Source organism: Anabrus simplex, chromosome 4 (genome assembly GCF_040414725.1).
Source record: "Anabrus simplex isolate iqAnaSimp1 chromosome 4, ASM4041472v1, whole genome shotgun sequence".
Classification (NCBI taxonomy): Eukaryota; Metazoa; Arthropoda; class Insecta; order Orthoptera; family Tettigoniidae; genus Anabrus; species Anabrus simplex.
Window position 1 is genome coordinate 59953015 of NC_090268.1, and position 21989 is coordinate 59975003.

The following is a 21989-nucleotide window of genomic DNA, read 5'->3' on the forward strand; positions in this document are numbered from 1 at the left end:
ACAGGGAATAAAAAGAATTCAACCCCTTTATCAGTCCTTCTCCCACACCCACCTAAGTGGATTTTCTGAAAACAAAAAAAAAAACAAAAAAATTACAGGTTTCTTTACTTTTTAAGGAAATTCCAAATACCAATCTTCATGCCTGTAACATCTTCAGATTTTGGGATATAAGTATCCTCATAAAAAAATACTCATTTTCACTTCTTTTCAGTCCCATTAAGTGCCTTTTCTGATAAAAAACATGTTCCTGTATTTTTAAAGGACTTTCCAAACAAATACCAAGTTTCTTTTCTACAACATCTTTAGTTTTTTTATATAAGTATGTTCATACAAATAATTAAAATTTTTCAATTCTTTCACCCCCTTAAGTGGATTATCCGGAAGCAAAAGAATGTGTTCTTTTAATTTTTAAAAGAGATTCAAAGTACCACTTATCACCTTCAACATTCGTAGTTTTTGAGATTTTAGTATCCTCATACAAAGAATTATACCTTTACTGGCGAGACCTAGTGTTTACAGTTCACTGTGTCTTCTAAGGGCTAGAGCAAGTTTGTTACTTTCATTGATCTGTCTATATCTTTTCCTTGGCTTTGACAATATGAAAGTGACGGAGGTATGAGTGATGCTAATAATGCTGTTCCTTATGCAACCAGTCCCTGCTATGAATGGTGTGAAAATGTTGCTCATAGGGTCGGTTGATGTATGCTTTTCAGTGGGCTTGACAGACTGATATGTAATAGCAACTTGTGGCTCGGTGAGGAAAGCAACGGGAAACTACTTCACTTCTCATTTCCCTAGTACGCCTCTTCAGTTGTACCTAGGCCATCTATGACCTACAAAGAATTCAACTAATTTTTTAGTTCTTTCATCCCCCCTTAAGTGGATTTTCTGAAAACAAAAATATGCATTTCTTTATTTTTAAAGGAGAGTAAAAATACAATTTTTTTCACATCTGTAGCATCTTTAGTTTTTTAGGTATAAGTATCCTCATACAAAGGATTCAACTAATCTTTCAGTTCATTCACCCCCCTAAGTGGGTTTAACAAAAACAGAAAAATGTGTTTCTTTACTTTGAAGGAAGATTCTAAATACAAATGTTTATGCCTGTAACATCTTTTGAGATATAGGTATCCTCATAAGAAGAATTCAACTCCTTTTTCATCCCCCCCATTAAATTGACCCCCTCCCCCAAATGCATGTTTCTTTATTTATAAAGGAGCTTCCAAATGCCAATTATCATCTTCAGTTTTTGAGATACAAGTATCCTCATAAAAACAATTCAACTCCTTCCCCCACTCTCCGCTTAAGTGACCTTTGAGAAAACAAAATATGCATTTCTTTACTTATAAAGGAGATTTCAAAAACCAATTTTCAAGGCTGTAACATTTTCAGTTTTTGAGATATAAGTATAATCATAAAAAAGAATTAACCCCATTTTCAGTTCTTTTTTTTGTACCGCCCTTTCGAGGTTTTCCCGAAAACAAGAAATACACGATTATTTATTTTTAAAGGAGATTCCAAATATTTTCATGTCTTAAACTCTTTAAGTTTTCGAGATATAGATACTCATTTTAAAAATCCATCCTCCCTTTCACCCCCCTTAGCGACCAAATATCCAAAAATTCTCCCTTGGTATGCATCTGCATTGTAATATGAATGTATCCCCAAAATTTCGTTCCTTTATGTCCAGTAGTTTTGGCTCGGTGATGATGAATCAGTCACGATTAAGCAATTTAAACATTTTCTTTTCTTACTCTAAGGAGTGAAGTAGTCTGAAATTTTTTTCTATGTTGATTGCTGGCACACTAATAAATTCATTGCATAACAAGCTTGTAAATATAAAAAGGTGTATTAATAGTGGTCTGGTCCCAAGTCCGGAATAAGAAAGGAGGAGGGTTTGCTGGTCTGGCACCCAGCTGTAAAACTACCAACGCCAAGTGTTGGGCAGCGGGAAATAACCTGACTCCCTAAGGGGGCCAACGGCTTCGGGCGAATGAGCCCCTGTTGGTGGGGTGATGGTCCCCACAGTGGAGGAAATGCCACTGGAATCCATTATGCAGCGTCTGTTCTCCAGGTTAGGGGTGGCTGCACAAGGGTTTGCTCGAAGACACTCAGACTAATTTCTGTCATTTTCCAAACCAAATTACAAAAAAATCAACACGCAAACAGTTTAACACACATTAAAATAAAATAAATCACACTAATACAGGAAACTATGAACATTTCAAAAATGAATATACCTAGGACGTATTATTGGTAAAGCCAAAAAAATTATTAAATTTTGAAAATAAATTTTTAAAAATATTTTTTGGAAAATCTGACATTATTGCGTCTTCCTTCTTTACCTGTAGACGTGAAAGAAAAAAACATTTAATTCTGTATAACTTGATATCAGTATTATGTGTATGCTGCAATTCACTCATGAAGCATGGCAAAAATGTTACTCAGTGTACATGTAACGGTCATCGATGTCGGGTCTTCACGGTCCGATGCACGGTGAGCAGCTGTGACTGTGTTATTTCCCACATAATGCAAATCACTTTCGGCAAAGGAAGGTCATTCTTACTGTCTAAATCTTCTGAAAATTCAAGGATATCGGCCTCATTCGGCCTTGAATATGGCCTAGCCATTACGATAAAAAGATGACGCAAGCACATGCAACAACGGAGTTATGAAAAGGAGTAAAATTATAGTTTGCTAAGTGCAGCGAACACACAATATATCAAAGAAACGAAATATACTCTAACCTAAACTCATATCAAGATCAAATTGTTGTATTCATAAGCCAACCAAAACAGATCCACGCAGTAACAACTTCAAATAACCTTAACATAAAAATTCACGGTCAACAGATTTCATTTGTCGAAAATAAAAATATTTTGTATGGCTGGTGGATATATCTGTAGAGTAAAGCGCAAATTCAACGCTTTAAGGTACCGTCACAATTAACTGTTACGATTTAACAGCCACGCAAATGACCAAAATTCCTAAGTAGGACAGAGCCGATGTATCGGCGCCGTGAGCTTTCTCGCCATAACCTCTCGCGCCGATAGATCGGCGCGCTGAGTGCGAAAGGGTTAATAGGCGATATCAACGCTCAACTAGGCAGAGAAAGAAAATAGCGTGATATCATCGGAAAATGGCCAGCACACAAGAAAACAAATAAAAATTGAGAGAGACTAGTTGACCTGTGCAGAAACCATAACTTAATCTCAAAATCTACATGTTTTAAGAGGAAACCTCAAAAATTCAAAACATGGATACACCCTGACTGCACTAAAGGAGAATGGCAACTGGATCACATCTGCATGGACAAATACCACCACAAAGAGATCTATAACGTCAAAGTCCTCCGAGGAATAGACACAGGTTCAGATCACTACGTAGTGTAAATTAAAATTAAACTCACTCCCCAGAGGAGACAGCAAAAGCAAGCTCTTAAAACTAACAGAAAAATAGATCCTACCCAGCTAATCAACAACAAAAATTACCAGAAAGTAACTAAAAAAACAAAAAATCACAGATAAACTTGAAGACTTAGTATACAACCTTAAACAAATTGTAGAAGACCTGGCCCGAATTAAACCACGTAAAAGCACCAATGGTGGAACAGTGAATGTGATGAAAACAGTGGAGAAAAGACATCAGGCATGGCTATTACATCAGTCCCAAACAACAGAAATATCCTATCAAAATCTAGTAAAACAGAGAAAAGAAACTATCCAAGTCTTAAGAGGAGTAAAAAGACAACATCATAAGGACACACTGCAGTTAATTGAAGAACAATTCATTAAAACTCAATCAAGGGACTACTACAAAATCTTCAGAAAGCAGCTCCAAAAATATGAACCCCTGACCCTACTGATGAAGGATGAAAATGGTAAGCTGGCTCATAACAATAAAGACAATGCAGAAATTCTGGCTAAATATTTCAACAAGCTCTTAAATTGTGAGGAACCTACAGATCTCCTTCATTTGGACACCAACACCCCAATAAAAACACCACCAGAGAACATCAATCCCCCCCACAATAAAGGAAGTCTACCAAGCTCGGAATAAATTAAAAAACCACAAAGCGCCAGGAGAAGATCAGACCTTTGCAGAAATCTGGAAATATGCAGGAACATCAGCAAAAGTTGCCCTCCATCAACAACTTGTTGTCCGACTCGTTGGCTGAATGGTCAGCGTACTGGCCTTCAGTTCAGAGGGTCCCGGGTTCGATTCCCGGCCGGGTCGGGGATATTAACCTTAATTGGTTAATTGCAATGGCACGGGGGCTGGGTGTTTGTGTTGTCTTCATCATAATTTCATCCTCATCACGACGTGCAGGTCGCCTACAGGCGTCAAATAGAAAGACCTGCACCTGGCGAGCCGAACCCGTACTGGGATATCCCGGCACTAAAAGCCATACGACATTTCATTTTTCTTTCAACAATTTGTCTCTATCTGGATTAAAGAAGAAGTACCAGAACACTGGACAACGGCCCTCATTCACCCACTGCACAAAAAAGGTGACAAAACCGACCCTAATACCTACAGGGGTATCTCGCTGCTAGACATAACATACAAAATATTTTCAATAATCATCCTTAATAGAATAAGTTTGCAACTTGAGAAAGAACTAGGAGAATATCAAGGAGGTTTCAGACCCTAGAGGAGCTGTCCTGATCAGATCATGAGTCTTAAGTTGATAATAAATAATAATAATAATAATAATAATAATAATAATAATAATAATAATCGTATGGCCTCAACTACCGTGTGCAGATGTTTCGATTTGACGCCATCTGGCTGTCTGCTCATCAATTTCGACATTCTGTTTTACTCTAGGCCCACTAGATGGCAGACAGAGTAAACTGGATCTCTCTTGGGCGTCTATGGCTGAGATTTAATTAATTTTGTCAGGTAAACACCAAATGTGTCACCAGAGATTTTTTACATGCCGACATCGTACGACATGGAGTATCGAATGGACTTTTTTCTGCCCTTCAAAAATCCGACTACTTCTGCCAGGTTTGAACCCGCTATCTTGGGATCCGGAGGCCGACACTCTACCATGGATCCACAGAGGAGAAGAAATAGAGAGATGCTGATAACATTTGTAGATTTCAAGAAAGCCTTCGATTGCATCCATGGAGAATCTCTGTTCAAAATTTTAAGACACCTTGGACTACACCCCAAATTAATAAACATGATAAAATTGACTCTCACTAACACCAAATCAAAAGTGAAGTTTAGGGGTGAAACCTCAGAGACATTTGAAATTAAAACTGGACTACGGCAGGGAGATGGGCTCTCACCACTATTATTTAATTGTGCTCTAGAAATGGTAATGAGGGAATGGTTTAGGCAATGTCCCACCAAAATAAAGATTGGCCGAAAAATCAAAGCAAATTGCCTGGGTTTCGCTGACGATTTAGCATTACTAGCAGTGGACATAAAAGAAGCAAAAACCCAGATATCAGAACTTCAAAACATTGCAAATAAAATTGGCCTCAAAATATCATTTGGAAAAACAGAAATTATGCCCCAAAAACCCATACAACTAAAAGAAGTTACCATAAATGATGATAAAATCAAAATAGTAACTCAATTTAAATATCTTGGAGAAGTAATAACACATAACCTAAATGAAAAAATCTCAATCCAAACAAGAATAAATAGATTAGCTACAGCACAAAAATTAACATGAGATATCTACAAAAAGAAATGTCTATCAATAAATGCAAAAATAACACACTACAACACAGTTATAAAACCGGAAGCTACATATGCAGCAGAAACACTTTTTCACCTGAATAAACAATCAAAGACTGACAGACTTCAGAAAATTGAAAGGAGGATTGGAAGAACCTGCATCAACAAAAAATACCAGAAGGATGGACAGTGGCGGTTAATACCTAACAAAGTCATGTACAAATAGCTAGAACCCATTACAGATACCATGTGTAGGAGGAGGCTGGGATTCTTTGGACATATCATGAGGATGCAGTATTCAAGACTTCTGAAACAACTAGTACAACACAATCTCGCCTCAAAAAATACCACAACAGGATGTAAATGGATCAGAGAAGTAAGAGAGGATCTGAAGGAAATAGGCCTTACTGCTACCTCAGACTACAGGGGTAACACCAAACAAGGCACAAACACAGTTAAACAGGGAAGGTAAGAGTACAATACACAATATAAGAAAACACTACACACTTGGAAAAACAGTAGCTAGCATTACGCGGATCTCCAACAAAACAAGTACGAAATATCAGTAGGGCCAACTAGTGAACAACAAACCGGGCAGATGAAAGGGCTGGGAACCTACCAAAGGCATGGACATGGCTTAGATAGCGGATTCCGAAATGAATCACTATGATCCTTAGTTTTTAAAAATATTATTTACAAGATAATTTTACAAATACATTCCAAGTTATGAGCTATAAGTTCAGTGATATACATAGGTTATTCGTAGCAGTGTAAATTCAAATTTCAAATCAACTGAACATCCAGTTACCAATGCAGTTTACAGGTTATCCAAAATCTAGCGTACCTCAAGTGATACAGAACTATCAGAGGCAACCCCCAAGGGAAATAATGTTAAACTACAATATACATATTTTAGTGAAACAAGAAATGGGAATGCCTCGGAAACGAACAGGTAAGTCCAGCTGAAAAACTAAGGCGTCATAAGTAACTAATTTGGTGAATCTAGGCGAGGTTAGGGCAGACTCCTGTATGAAAAGCAAATCGGAACATTACGGAATTTTTAGCAGGAACGGAATTCAAGAGTGCTTACCCGAGGAGAGTGCCATCCCGAAAACCGGGGGGCGTCAACCAGATAGGCTGCTCGCAGACAGATAGACCAAGACCGACAGATTTCAGGATACAGAATCAATCCGAACACTGCCTCGCTCACTATATATAGGAATTACTGGCCTTGGAGGCAGCCAATCAGCGTGCACGTGTTCCCCATCGCCACCTAGACTCACCAATCACAACCTTACTTTCGATCGCGAACTTTGACTAACATTCTAGAATACGCATGATCGCGAAAGTCGTATTTTTCCAGAATAGACAGAACACACTTTCTAGAACACATACCAACAAAGTAACACACCCTGTACAAAAGTTATGTAACTTTCTGGATCTTTCCAGGAACTATAGACAGAATTCTACTATTTACAAATGCCTATGTTACAACATTATACAGTACAGGTTAGGTCAATAAAAATAAAACATCATATTGTATTTTACAAACAAAGACTTCAAAAAAAAATACATTCCACTCGCATTACATATTTCACTTGTAACACTTACAACAGAAGACACTACAAATAAGATAAAATTGAATACAAACCTGCGCTTTACCCTTACACAAAACAAACCAACAAGATGCATATTTTCAATTGAGGAAAGAGCACGAAGATCGGAGCGTCTGAAGAAGTACTGGGAAGACCGCAAAGCCCGAACAATCCCTCCAAAGAGACCTGAACGATGGACTGACTAAAGTGATCCTATGTGGTCATAAAAGAAGTAGTGGTTCTAAACAATGACTGATACAGAGAGGAATTGTACATAGATATGAATACCATATATCTACTGAGATTCTTAAGAAATGGTTTACTAGGTCTGTGTTGGTTGAGAAGTCCTCACTTCCCTACAGCTTGAAATGAGATTACAGCAAAAACATTTGTATATTCAGCAAATATTAAAGTGTTGTTTATAAAAACAAATACAAGACGAACTAAGTGTATTTTAATGTTGTAGATTAAAATGTATATATAGTTAACGTTGTTTTTAAGGTTCTACTGAAAGGATGGCAAACCTATGACACACGTGCTACTAGGTGTGACACTAATAAAACTTCTGTGACATGCTGCACAACATACTAGCATATTTTAATATTTTTAACATCGAATAAATTGGTCGAAAATCTACCAACATGACATATTTTAACATTGTTTTAATAAAGAAGTATGTCACAGTTAATTAGGACATCCCTAATCACAGATCATTGATGACTGATTATTCATACACACAACTGGTATTCACTGTAATGTCAGACACAAGTAGAGAATGTGTGTAATTTAACAGTAGTTAAAGCACTCCAGACCCAATTGTCTCCAAGGGGTACTGTTAGTAGTGTAATCAGGATTGAGAGTGAATGGCACACACAACAGTTTTTTTTTTTTTTCTAAAATGGTTAGCAGTATCATGAATCAAGTCTAATTTAAGCATTGTAATTTTGAAATGCTACTGTTATTGATAAATAATAGATTTAACCAAGTTTACAATTTTAACCTTCGACAGTTTCTAAGAATTTAGTTCTACGTGGAAACAGTACTCTAAAAACTAATTTACGACACCAGGTTATAAATGGATACAGAGCAGTTGTTTATTGCAATAGTTGAAAAATATATATTTGAAGAATAATTGAAAATAATAGTTACATTATTATTTTCTCTTGTTCAGATGCGGCTGAGTCTAGGCAAATTGATCAAAAATATATACATTACGTCATGTACCTGCACCCCCCCCCCCATACACACACACTTCTTTTCCTCTCTAATGTTTAGTCATTTTGTGGAATATAAAACACTTTTAATGGATATTTTGCACTCAGTTTTTTTTTTTAATGAATCCTTTTCAGGTAATTTTTTTCATGCTCTTGTGGAGATTATTTTGAGAACTTAAGGAGGACACTTTCTGATATTCTAGTTTCCTTTGTATGTCAGTGGTCTTGTAGATGATTTAAGAATGAATCTAGAACCTGGATTTGGTCCCTCTTTAAGGTGAATTGTCATTAATGATGCCATTGCATGAGTCATTACCGCATTCATATTGGCGGGTAGAGAATTAGTATTTGTGTGTGTTTAGTGTAATGTAGGTTTTGTTATTTGGCTTTTCAGCAACAGAGAATAATGAAGATGAGTCAGATAGTGACACAGACACTGAAGAGAAAGGTATTGTTGTGAACTAGTGTAATATATTGTTGTAGCATGGTTTAAATAAGTGTTTCGTTCTTGTTCATTCTTAGTGTTTGCATGTTTGTGCAGTACAGATCGATAATTAAAAGAATAGGCCTTTTCTTTCGCTCTCTCCTTATGTATATTGTAAGGAATTGAATCCAAATTTTGAATCACAACCCACTGATGGACTCTTTTAAATTTCATTTTTATTATACAAAAAACTATGGTCTAGTAACCTATTAAATCGTGCCAGTAGTGATAAATGGTTTTTAATCTAATGAATATTTGTTTAATGCTCTTTGTAGTATCTATGGGACTGTATATGGGAAACGCATGGAGAGCAGGTAGAGTACGCGTAAGTGAAACGTGAAAAAAATAAATACGTGGGGCAACATTTTTGGCCGCATCCTTATCAGGGGAGGTTAGAATGAGAGAAATTTTGATGCTGGACTGAGTAGGTCAGACAGTAAAGCACTGACCTTTTGAGCCCGACTGCAGGTTTGATCCTGGCACAGTCCAGTAGTATTTGAAGGTGCTCAAGTTCATCAGCCTCGTGTTGTTAGATTTACGGCCGTGTACTTCTGCGGAACCAAATTCTTGCACCTCGGCATCTCTGAAAACAGTAAAAGTAGTTAGTGGGACAAACAAAACCAATAACATCAGAAATTTTAATTAATGAGAGATGAGTGAGGTGGTAGTGTTCAAGAGTAGTCTCTTTTGGGAGGATGATTTTTACGGAAGTTTGGTTGCAGAAAGTGAGAACTTGAGGTAATCGTGTGGCAGGTGGGGAAGCAGGTAAGGGAAATTTAACTTTTATACCTTAAGGATAGAGGTAGAATTAATTGTAGATATGAATTCAGAAAGAGCATATGAGGTTGTAATTTGGAAAGTTTGTAAGCATGGTAAGTAAACTGTTGTAGGTAGAATTTAAAATTGTGATGGAATATGCTTAATTAAAGAGGAAAATGTGTAAAATTTAGGGTAGGTAAAGAAAGAATGACCTAAACCTCAACTGGTACTCAAGGATGTCAAAGCTGCAGCCAAAAATTTTAGATCCATGTTTTGTGTATACTCTATCCATGCTTGCTTGTATGGTAAGGCGCTGCTCTCGTAATGTTAATTTAAGAGACTTGTTAAAATGTTTGTGATTTCATATTTGGCTATAAACAGTAAAATATAATAGGGTTAGTATGACTCAAGGTTTTTCTGCAGTGGATTGTAAATCTTCAGAATTTGGGAACCCTTGTCATAATGCTTTTTCATTTGAGGCTTTCAGTGCATGCAGAAATATTATTAAGTTTTAATTGTGTTTAGTGGTAATTATTTTGACATTGTATGTAAATAATCTTATGTGATGCATTTAATAAGCTCATCCTCCCATGTTGCAGGAGCTAGATTGTTTTAAGTTAATGTTTCCTTCATATCTCTTTGGTACTCGATATAAGTGTGTTTGAATTATGGTACTTGGATCTGAAAATTGTGATTGTACTTTGGTGTTGGTAGATTCCATCTGCTTACTTCAAAATATATAATTATTGTGGTATTTATCATTCCTTTATTAGGTGGTAGCTATGTAAATTATGTCCAAGGAAGTATGTTATACTATCGTATTCACGCACAAGATGCTGTCAGTTGTGTACACTGTTTTATTTACAAATTATATACACATTAATAGTTGCACATCAAATGAACCACCATCTTGAACTCAATTGACAACGGAACACTTGACAAGCTCACATGTGGTACCAACACAACATAACTTCAACGGCAAAACCGCAACACGAGTTCACGTACTTAACTCGACTAACGACTCACTAACAACTCAACTAAACAACCCAAGACCAGTCTTTATATACCTTGCCTGGCCAGGTTTCCAGAAAAGTATGACACAAGATGTTTTCTTGTATTTTCTTGGGTCTCCAATAACTTATATACTAATGAATAGAACATTCTGTAAAACTCGAGTGACAAAGGTGTGCTGTTCTATACTCTTACCCTGTGTTGCACAATATTACATCAGATTTATACATCATTTTTACAGGTGGTAATAAATTATATACTATTAATTACGTGTTCTTACATTGAATAAGGTCGTATTAATAAACATACAGCAGAAGTATCATGACATAACCTCACATGTACTGTTACTTAAGACAGATCATACAACACATAAATAATAAATGATACGACCACAATTTATACCTAATAAAGTCCGTACTGACAACCTGTCTTACATAACCAAGTAGATGATGATGATGATGATGATGATGATAATAATAGACATAAACAACTTCATAAATAGAAATTTTCCCCTACTAGTCGAGCTTAATATTTTCACTGCTTACCTGTGGGTTTAGAGAATTGTTTCCAAGTTATACTAGTCCATTACACACTTGCATCAGTACTGCTTTATGAAGGATCCTCTACCCCCCCCCCCCCCCCCCTCATGGACATATTGCAGTGCATTTGTTGTTAAATTTGCTACTTTCAAGCATCATCCATATTATTCTCTTAGGTGAAAAATGTAAACATGTGTAGTAAAAAACTTTTTCTGAATATTTTAATATTCTTAAATAAACTCACTTCTGAATTAACTGTTTGATTCTAAATTGTGGTCTCTCTGACAAAGCACTGCTATAAAATTGAATTAGACTTCTGTAAAAAGGAAATTTTGTGTGCTTCTGCTACATGATAATCATTAATTGTACATGGAGATTCACAGTTACTGTACATAAAGTGTGGGAATAACTCTCATTTATTTGCCATGGGCTTACATCTATGTATTGAAGCCATAAAACAGGAATTGCAGTAATATATCAGTTGTATCAATTACCAGGATTAAATTACTGCCTTTTGAAGTTATCACATTACAGAATTATTCATGAACTTCTCAAATGTAAAAACTTCCTTTTCATACAACTTGTCTTGTTCAGTCCATTGCTTTTTGCTCTTAATTTATGTAATCCACATTGATTGCATGGTTTTAACCTTTTTTTAATTGTGCTGTTCTGTGTGAAAGCATGGGTATGTAATATGGTGTGATATCTCTATATTATGAAAGATCTTTCTAGTCTGTTGCTGTTTTGACTAAATATTGTCTATCATTTCAGTTGCCAATTTTTATGTTATTACTGCCTGAGATTTTATATATAATCAGTATAAAAAGGTAGTTAAAATTACCTATTACACTGATGTCATTAAGTTAGTGTTGCAGACATTTACTTTAAGTTGATTTGATCACCATGCCTTAGAATTTTGAAGTTAAAGTTTTTGCATAATTTGCCTCTTGTATTTCTTTACTTGTGCTGTTTGGGTTTTAAAGTATGGTTTTTGTTTTTAATTTACTTCTGTGTGAGGAAATAATTGAAATTATTGTTGTTCTTGTTGTTACTGATTTGTTAAAACTTAGTATTCAGAATCAGCAACTGCAAAATAATGCCAGTTGAACCTATATCTGATGGTAGTTTGGTTGTATTAGTGATTGTTGTTTCAAGGGGCAAAACATGATTATCAACCCCCTCTGTGATAGACTGAAGTAGTTAACATTCTAATAACATTCTATTCAATAAAGTGCTCCCAATGTACGTACTATGTATGTAAGACATTAAAATAATTAGGAAACATGTTTTGTGGCTAATGCTGACTTCGCAAGATCAAGATATTGCTATTTCGTACTTCTCTTCTCTAGATGTATATGGTTATTTATGGATGATGTAACAGTTATGAGTTAAGCTAATATTTCAAGTTATATTAGAGTAGTATTCACGCACTTCTTAATTTCAATATCTTTCTATTACTTAGCTTGTCTTCTTCCGTGTAATCTATACATACATTATAAAAAGAGAAAGTGTACACGTTTGTATGTGGAAGTTAATCTAGGCAATCACTCAACCAATTTCAGTAATTATTTCACCATTAGAAAGCTTATTTCTTCCAGATTGATAGGCTGTTAATAATTGTTAGGTTAGCGAGGAAACAGGTAGTTTTAAAAATAGTAGTTTTCAGAAAAATTGTGCATATGGGAACACTAAAATAATGGGTAAGCTGTTAGTCGTGTAACAAAAAAGAGCGTATATTTAGAGTGGAATTTTCCAGGGGAAAAAAAAAAAAAATAGTGGTCCACAGTCCATATTCATTCTCTTTGTAACTCAATTTGCCAGATAATGTGCTTTTAAATGATATGAGCATTTCAAACTTACAGCCCAGAGCGTACAGTGTGGTTCAACTGAGTGGATTAGGATGAAAATCATTATTGGCATCCACTAGAGGTACAAATCCAACAGTTGTTAAAGCTTTTTCACTCTATAGAGGAACATTGTTGAGGTGGAATGAAAAAAAGAAATGAAAGGCATGCCAAGGAAATGTAAATTTGCCTAATATGTTACAATATGTTAGAGAAGATTGGTGTCACACGTGGACAATACAGGGGTTATACCTTAAGGTCGTAGTTAATACCTATTCCACTATAACCAAAACCCTGTCTGTGTTAGTATAATATTAAACAAGTAGGAAAAGAATATTGGTCTTTTTTTTTTTTTTTTTTTTTTTTTTCAGTTCTACAAACTATTCCTATTTTTTAAAAGATTGATTCCTGACCTCCGGATCAGTTTGTTTCTTCCAATTTTAACCCAATGATTGCAGAACTTAAAATATATTTGAAACACCTACCGTTTCTGATGTTAGTTCGGTGACTGAATATCTTTTTCTTATTGATCACTGTGAGATTGTTTAATTTACTGTATTAGTCTTCATTCAATGTTGGAAGTTTTATTATGGTGAAGAAATATAATTTAGTTTCTCTGAAACAGTTTTTGGAACGGTGTCCATGCATGATTGAACCGAGAAGTAGTATTCATATAAAGCTTGAAATACAAATGAACAGTCATAATAGAAGTTAATTTGAGATTTTTAAAAATCTCTCTGTATATTATTTTCTTAAATGCACACTCCACTGCACAAAAATTGGCCGTTGCAGAAGATGTCTTCTTTTAAAGTCTTTTTGTTTGAAATGAAATGAACATACAGTATTGTGTAGGTGGTAGGATTAAGGGCCCTTAGCTAGCATAACAAATAAGCCCCTAATATCAGCTTTGGCAGTGGAGGAAGACGTTTGGAACAGGTCAGTTGTCAGATGATGCTTTCTGGACTTAGTCTGCTGACATGTGGATGAAGTAGGGGACTGTTTAAGGTTAAGGGAATTCACCCTGAAGAAAAACCCTCTATTTTGTTTGCCATACAAGTCAGCAGAAGAAGAAAAAGAGAGATTGGTTTCTTCACTAATAGAACAAGCTTCTGGAGAAGGCTTGTTCATTCCCACACCCGGCCTGCTGGACTGAAGAATTGTTTGATACGTTTGTCATAGATTCACTGCTCTTATTCAAAAGTTTAATTCTGGCTCATTTGATTTGCATTAAACAGTGCTAGAACCCTGTATCTGTAGATTTGCTAGTGTCGTACAAACTGCTTTCAGGGTAATATTCTCGCACTTGGCATCTGTTAAAACTATTGCCGCTAAATTAACATTAAGCATCTACTGTATCATTCTTTGCTTCTGAGAGATGCTTTTGTGTGTTACCTTTTGATCTCTTGTATTTTCCTGTATTTCATTAACCAAGGATATTGGCTGACTTGCCAGGTACCTAGTACAGTACTGGAATGGACTACAGAATCCTCCTGAAAAATGTCTACACTTCCTATCAGACTGTTTCAGGATATTGACATTGTCAATTGTTTTGAAGTACCAGTATGTTGTAGTAGAGTCTTTCGCCCAACAGATGTCTGTACTTGCATCACAATAGCAGGAAAACAACATCGCTGGAGCATGTTTGACGTTCGAGCAGGGAAAATGCACTCTGAAGTGGTTTATTAGGTTTGATAATGCCATCGAAGTGCATCAGTGAAGGAGGGAGTTTGAAACTGAACCTCCAACACGCCTAACAATTAAACCCATTACTGATAAGTTTCAGATGCATGGAATGATTTGCGATATTCACAAAGGAAGATCGGGAAGAATGTGTACGGTCACTAGTCCTGCTTCGTCAGCTCTCGTGTTGGAAAGGTTTGATACTTCTCCACAGAAGTCTGTTACACAATGTGCATGGCAAGTGGGGATTAGCAGTGCAAGTGTATGTCTAATTTTGAAAGCCACTAAGTGGAAAGTTTACATCTTATGATTACTTCATATGCTCAATGATGGTGATCCTGATCGTCGACTGCAATTTTGCGAATGGTGTCAACAAGTGGTAAGTCAAGATGAACACTTTCTGACGAAGGTAATGTGGGCTGATGAGGCCCAGTTTAAACTTAACGAAACAGTGAATCGACATTACTCTGGGCACTGGAAAATCTGCATGTTCAAATGGACAAGGCGGTCACTCTACCAGGGGTTAATGTCTGGTGTGGACTTGGAAATGTTACGCACATTTATTTTACCAGCTGTACATGCGCTTTACGGAGCTGATGAAGTCTTCTACCAACAGGATGGGGCCCCATCACACTACCATATAGCAGTACCAACTTTCTTGGATGACAATCTGCAAGGACATTGGATTGGATGAAGAGGGCCCATTGAGTTCCCCCCCACGGTTGCTAGATCTTACCCCTATGGACTTGTGGGGAAGCTAAAAGAGAAAGTCTATTGACATAAGCTGCGCACGCTGGAGGCCCTTTGCCAGGAGAAGGTCATGGCTATCTGTGTGGGAAGAGAGACAAAGTGGAGGAGAAAGGACACTTGGCCACTTGAAGGATTCAAGGCATTCTAATCTAAAACTGAGGACTAGAAGCAAAAAAATGAGGTACCTTGATGAATTTTCACACATACCTGGAAGAGGAAATTTAAATGGTGGGATCGTTATACCGACAGTTCAGTTGATAAAAGAACAATGGATTTGTTTAAAGTATGTGTTCAGCCAAGTGAAAGAAGTGGAGAAATGTGTACTTGGGGAATGTACAACTGCACATGTAGAAAGAGAAAAAGGAAGAAGCAAAGACATAGTGGAACCTTATGCATATGACAGCAAAAAATCTAGGAAGGTATGTGCTAATTGATTTTTATCACAGAAATAGAAACCATTTGTAGACAACACATGGTTCAGAAAGAACAGTCATACGATTATCAGGTATGGATGAAGAGAGAGAAAATAAATATATATATATATATATATATATATATGGCAGAAACAGATTCCAGGAAGGACATTTCAGGAATCATTAATGAACAAGGGTAGTGTGTATGTGAGGATCTACAGAAGGCAGAAGTATTCAGTCAGCAGTATGTAAAGATTGTTGGTTACAAGGATAATGTCTAGATACTAACAAAGTACTGCAATTTACCTATGACAACAAAGACTTTTACAATAAGGTAAGAAGTTTGAAACTGGAAAAGGAGCTGGAATTTATAAGACTTCTGGGATTATACTGAAAACAATGGGTTGGGATATAGTGTCATATCTAAAGCATTTGTTTACTGTTTGCACGACTGAGTTATACCAAATAAATGGAAAGTTGCTATAGTAGAACCTGTGTATAAAGGACGTGTGTTGCATGTGAGCTTTGGGAAAGCATTATTTCTGATTATATGAGACATGTTTGCAAAATTAACTGGTTTGATTGAAGGCAGTTCAGGTTTAGCTCAACTTGTAGGATTCCAGCAAGATACACTATAGCGCATATCTTGGATTCAGGAGGTCAAGTGGACTGTATCGTAGTTGACCTATTTAAGGCATTTGGTAGGGTAGATCATAGGAGACAACTGGCAAAAAAGAATGGAATTGGACTAGACTGAATATATATAAATGATACGAGCAAAGAATGGGAATCAGAGATAAGGCTTTTTGCGGATGATGTTATACTGGATAAGTTACTGTAACAAATTACAAGATTGTGAGCGACTGCAGAAAGACATTGACAGTGTTGCGAGATTGACAGGAGACAATGATATGATGATAAACGGGGTTAAAAGTGAGGTTGTGAGTTTCACTAATAGGAAAAGTCCTCTCAGTTTAAATTACTGCATTGATGGGGTGAATGATCCTTATGGGGATCACTGTACCTAGGTGTTAATATAAGTAAAGATCTTCATTGGGGTAATCACATAAACTGGATTGTAAATAAAGGGTACAGATCTCTGCATGTGGTTATGATGTTAATTAGGGGTTGTAATAAGGAGAGGGCATATAAGTCTCTGGTAAGACCCCAGGTAGAGTATAGTTCCATTGTATGGGACTCTCACTAGGATTACTTGATTTGAGAACTGGAAAAAATCTAAAGATGAGCTATTTGATTTATTCTGGGTGATTTCAGGCAAGAGAGTAGCTTTACAAAAATGTTCCCAAGTTTGGGCTGGGAAGACTTGGGAGAAAGGAGATGAGCTGCTAGACCGAGTGGCATGTTCCGAGATGGCGTGGATTGACATCAGTAGACAAATAAGTTGAGTGGTATTTTCAAAAGTAGGAAAGATCTCAATATGAAGACAAAGTTGGAATTCAGGAGAACAAATTGGGGCAAATATTTGTTTATAGGAAGAGGAATTGACAAGAGAGATGTTCAATAAATTTCCAAACTCTTTGCTGTTATTTAAGAAAAGAGTAGTTAAACAACAGATATGGAATCTGCCACCTGGGTGACTGCCCTAAATACAGATCAGTGGTGGTACATTGATTGATTGATTGATTGATTGATTGATTGATTATCTTTCTGACCATTGGCTATCCGCAGTTTATGAATATCTTGGCATTTCAAGAATGTATAAAATTAAATATTTCTTCTTGGGCCAGTTTTTGTGTGATTGAGTGTACATATTTTCCCAGATTCTGTTGCAATTCAAGTCACTTTTGGTGATTTTTGATGCATTGTGTTTACAGCAAGGAAATTGGCTTACATATTATTTATAAGATATTAATGTTTTTGCATCATAGAGTAATAAGATTGGCATGGAGTGTTAGTAAGATACTTTCTGATTGGATAAAAGCAGTAAATGCACCTATCAGTAAGCAAGGGAACAGGAAGGATTGCAACAACTATCGAGGTATCTCATTGCTCAGTATACCTGGCGAAGTGTTCACTGGCATTTTGAAAGAGAAGGTGCGATCAGTGGTTGAAAGTTGGCTGAAAATCTGTGTGGTTTCAGACTGCAGAGGGGCTGTCAGGATCAGATTTTCAGATTGCACCAGATAATTGAAAAATGCTTTCAGAGAAATAGATAGTTATGTTTCCTTTTTGTAGGTGTAGAGAAAGCATATAACAGAGTACCGAGGGAGAGGTTTGCCATACTAAGGGAGTATAGGATTGAGTAGGTTATTAAAATCAATACAAAGCATGTAAGGTGACAATTAGGTTGCAGTGAGAATTGATGGTGGAATGAGTTCTTGGATCCAGATACGTACAGAGGTTAGACAGAGCTGTAATCTTTCACCCTTGTTTTTCATAGTTTACATGGATCCTCTCCTGAAAGATATGAAGTTGCAGGGAGGTAATCAGTGTGGTAGAAATGTAGTAAGCATTTTAGCCTATGCTGATGACTTGGTCTTAATGGCAGATTGTGCTGAAAGTCTGCATTTTAATATCTTCGAACTTGAAAATAGGTGCAATGAGTGTGATATGAAAATTAGCCTTTCCAAGATTAAATTGGTATTAGTAGGTAAGAAATTAAAGTGAATTGAATGTCAGATTGAGGATACAGATCTGGAACAGGTAGATAATTTCAGGTATTTATGTTGTGTTCTTGCGGGATGGTAGCATAGTGAGATTGAATCAAGGTGTTGTAGAACTAATGCAGTGTGCTTGCAATTGCGATCAGCAGTATTGTAAGAAGGAATTCAACTCCTGCATGAAACTTTCTTCACATTGGTCTGTTTTCAGAGCAAGTTTGCTTTATGGGAGTGAAAGCTGGGTGGACTCAGGATACCTTACTCATAAGTTAGAAGTAACTGACGTGGAAGTAGCGAGGATGATTGCTGGTACAGACAGGTAGGAACAATGACAAGAGGGTACTCGGAATGAGGGGATAGAGGTTAAGTTAGGAATGAACTTGATTGATAAAGCTGTACGTATAAATCTGCTTCGGTGGTGGGGTCATGGGAGGTGAATGGAGCAGGATAGGTTACCTAGGAGAATAATGGACTCTGTTATGGAGGGTAAGAGAAGTAGAGGGAGAGCAAGCCTACAATGATTACTCAGTTTCTAATGATTTAAAGAGGTATAGAACTGAATGAGGCCACAGCACTAGTTACAAATGGAGGATTGTGACAGCATTTAGTACATTCAGAGGCTTGCAGACTAAACGCTGAAAGGCATAACGGTCTATAATGAATATTTTTCTACTGTATGATGTAATGTTTTTGACAAAACTATTACTCCTGATTCTCCCCCATTTTTCTCCTTAATATCCTGATTTTGAGTTTTGCAACAGGTTGGCAGGTATGCTAAAACTTTGAATAAAACTTGTGTGTTCATGTTGATAGGTATTTTGTATTCTACTTATTTTTGGGATGTCTTATTATTCCTCATATGATTTGGATTTGGTTTTTGCAGAGGATGAAAATCAAAAATATGGAATTGAGCTGGCTGAATTAACATCAGAAATAAATATCAAGCAGAAGTTAATAGAGGAACTAGAACGATCTGAAAGGCAGCTTCAAAGCATGAGGCAGCATTATGAAGATAAGCTCATGCAACTTCAGCAGCGTATCAAGGCCACTCAAGAAGAACGAGACAAAGTGCTTGCATCGTACAGTAAGTATACACTTTAAAGTTATGAACACTGATATATTTAACTTTTAGTGTTGTCAGGAATGTCCCAGTTCAGTAATAATGGGCAGTGATCATATGGATAGCAAGCAGTCCTGATATAAGAATATTCCTTCCTTCCTTCCTTCCTTCCTTCCTTCCTTCCTTCCTTCCTTCCTTCCATCTGATATCTTGCATATATTTTATAACTTCAGTATTAAAATATCTAATACATATTTGTGCACTGAGGTAAATGGCACTGTCCAGTTTTTACAAAATTGAGGTTTGCCATAAGTTTACTGCATTTTCTGCACCCTTTTGTAGGGTGTAAAACATTATATCCCTATACTCTATAAGCAAGCTAGCAAGTTTCAGGTAAATAAAGAATAAACAAAGCATTGGCAGTACAAAATGTAAACAAACAGGTTAGGAAACATGGCAACTATGGAATGGATGTGGAAAGCAGCCTGGAAAACTGAGAGGTGATTGAATGTAGCCTTTTGCTATGAAAGAAAATGGAGAGGTAATTGCCCTTGGATTATAACTTTTTTTTTTTTTAAGGGAGACAAGATCAGAAACTCAAAATTGAAAGACTTATAGTAAAAGGGAAGTTAGGTATTATAAGATATAATTGCAAACATGTGCAGCGCAATTAAAATCAATTTTAGTCACTAATTTCACTTTACAAAGGTGAAAATGTTTTTGAGTGTATCCTCCTAATTCAATACATCATATATTCCATCATTAGACGGAGTAATCAAATTCAAATTTCAAACCCACAGAAATCATAGTCTGACGATACATTTTGGCTAAAATGAGGGCTAGTCCCATTCTACTCAAATATAGAAATGAAACACAGAGGTACAGTAAACTTGCATAGTTATCTAAAACTCTTCAGGTAATGTGCATAGATTTTCCGTACATATGCAAGGTAGCACAGAAATACTGGGAGGCAAATACAAAGATTAAGAAAATGGGCATAGCCTCCAAACAAATAGTATATGATCTTAGCTGAGCTGCTGTCATTTTGACAAAATCAGCAGTGAACGTGAAATTGGAGGGCAAATTCCTGCGGAAGGAAAGGGAAAATTATCACATTTGAAGGAGGTTAAAAATCTAAGTGAAGGTAGAAACAGTGCTTACCCTGAGACTGGGTTTTCCACGAGGGGACCTAATGACAAATGAGGTAAAAGGCACAAAGATCATTATACTTTCAAAACAAATGAAAGAAAGAAATAAAAATTTGAGAATTGGGTGTTTAAAAATATATTTGTATTCTTATGTAAACGAAGCCTATGAAGCTTTTCATTAAAAAAAAAAAAATGGAAACTAACTCTGAAAAACTTTCGTTTAGCTCTACTGTAAAAATTGCATATTTATTTATTTATTTATTTATTTATTTATTTATTTATGACATATGTCTGTAACAGAGTTGCACTCCAATTACAGCAGACACTACAAAATATAGTACAATAATACACATTGCAAAACAGAAAAAAATATCACGATAAATTAACAACAAATTTTGAAAAATTATAATAAACAAATTTAGAGGAAAAAATGACAAAAACAACAATAGGTTATATACAGATCAGGATTAGATAGTGCTGCAATTGCCGACTCCTGATTACATAAGTAGGAAGAGCTAAAACTTTATGTACAAGCACACACATATGTGAACAGGTCAGGTGCATGATTAAGAGTGTAAAAATATCTCGGAGTTCATAGACAATTAAATTACATTTGGGTTATTGACAAAGAGACAGTGTAATGAATTCTGTTTTCTTTTTATAAGATACTGTTTGTTAAGATTGTTTAAGTATATTCACTAAAGAAAATCAGTAAACATTTTTTGAAGTCTGTTAGGGACATTGAGAGATCTATGTCGTGGTTTCTGAATAAGTCATTAAACATATTACACATCCTTACTAATGGCGAATGTTTATGAATTAATATGTTGGATAAGGGATTGTAAAAGTACGTCTGGTTACGCAAGTTAGATTTGCTTACATTAAAATTTATTCTGGCTAGATCACCACTATCTATAACGCCATTTATAATTTTGTGGAGAAACAGTTGTTGGTATAATTCTCGGCGAGCGCTTAATGAATTGTATCCAAATTCTTCTAATAAGTGACGATATGATATTCTCAACCTATGTGCTGACTGATTATGCTTCTTGTAATAAATAAACCGTAAGAATCTCTTTTGAACCTTTTCAATTTTATTTATGTAAGATTTGTAATTTGGCATCCATATAACGGATGCATATTCTAATTTTGACCTCACGAATGAGTTATAGAG

The 21989-nt window shown here is 36.0% G+C and overlaps 1 protein-coding gene across 2 annotated transcripts in view; it reads left to right on the forward strand.

Moving 5' to 3' along the window:
* Positions 1 to 21989, forward strand: part of Klp31E (kinesin-like protein 31E) — a 580309-nt gene that overhangs the window by 305823 nt on the left and 252497 nt on the right. Inside the window, exons 11-12 of one of the 2 annotated variants that reach the window (XM_067145074.2) lie at positions 8901 to 8954; positions 19491 to 19691. In XM_067145074.2, coding sequence (XP_067001175.2) covers positions 8901 to 8954; positions 19491 to 19691 — 255 coding nt within the window. The remainder of the gene's footprint in view (positions 1 to 8900; positions 8955 to 19490; positions 19692 to 21989) is intronic. The other variant, XM_067145075.2, reaches the window with a different exon arrangement.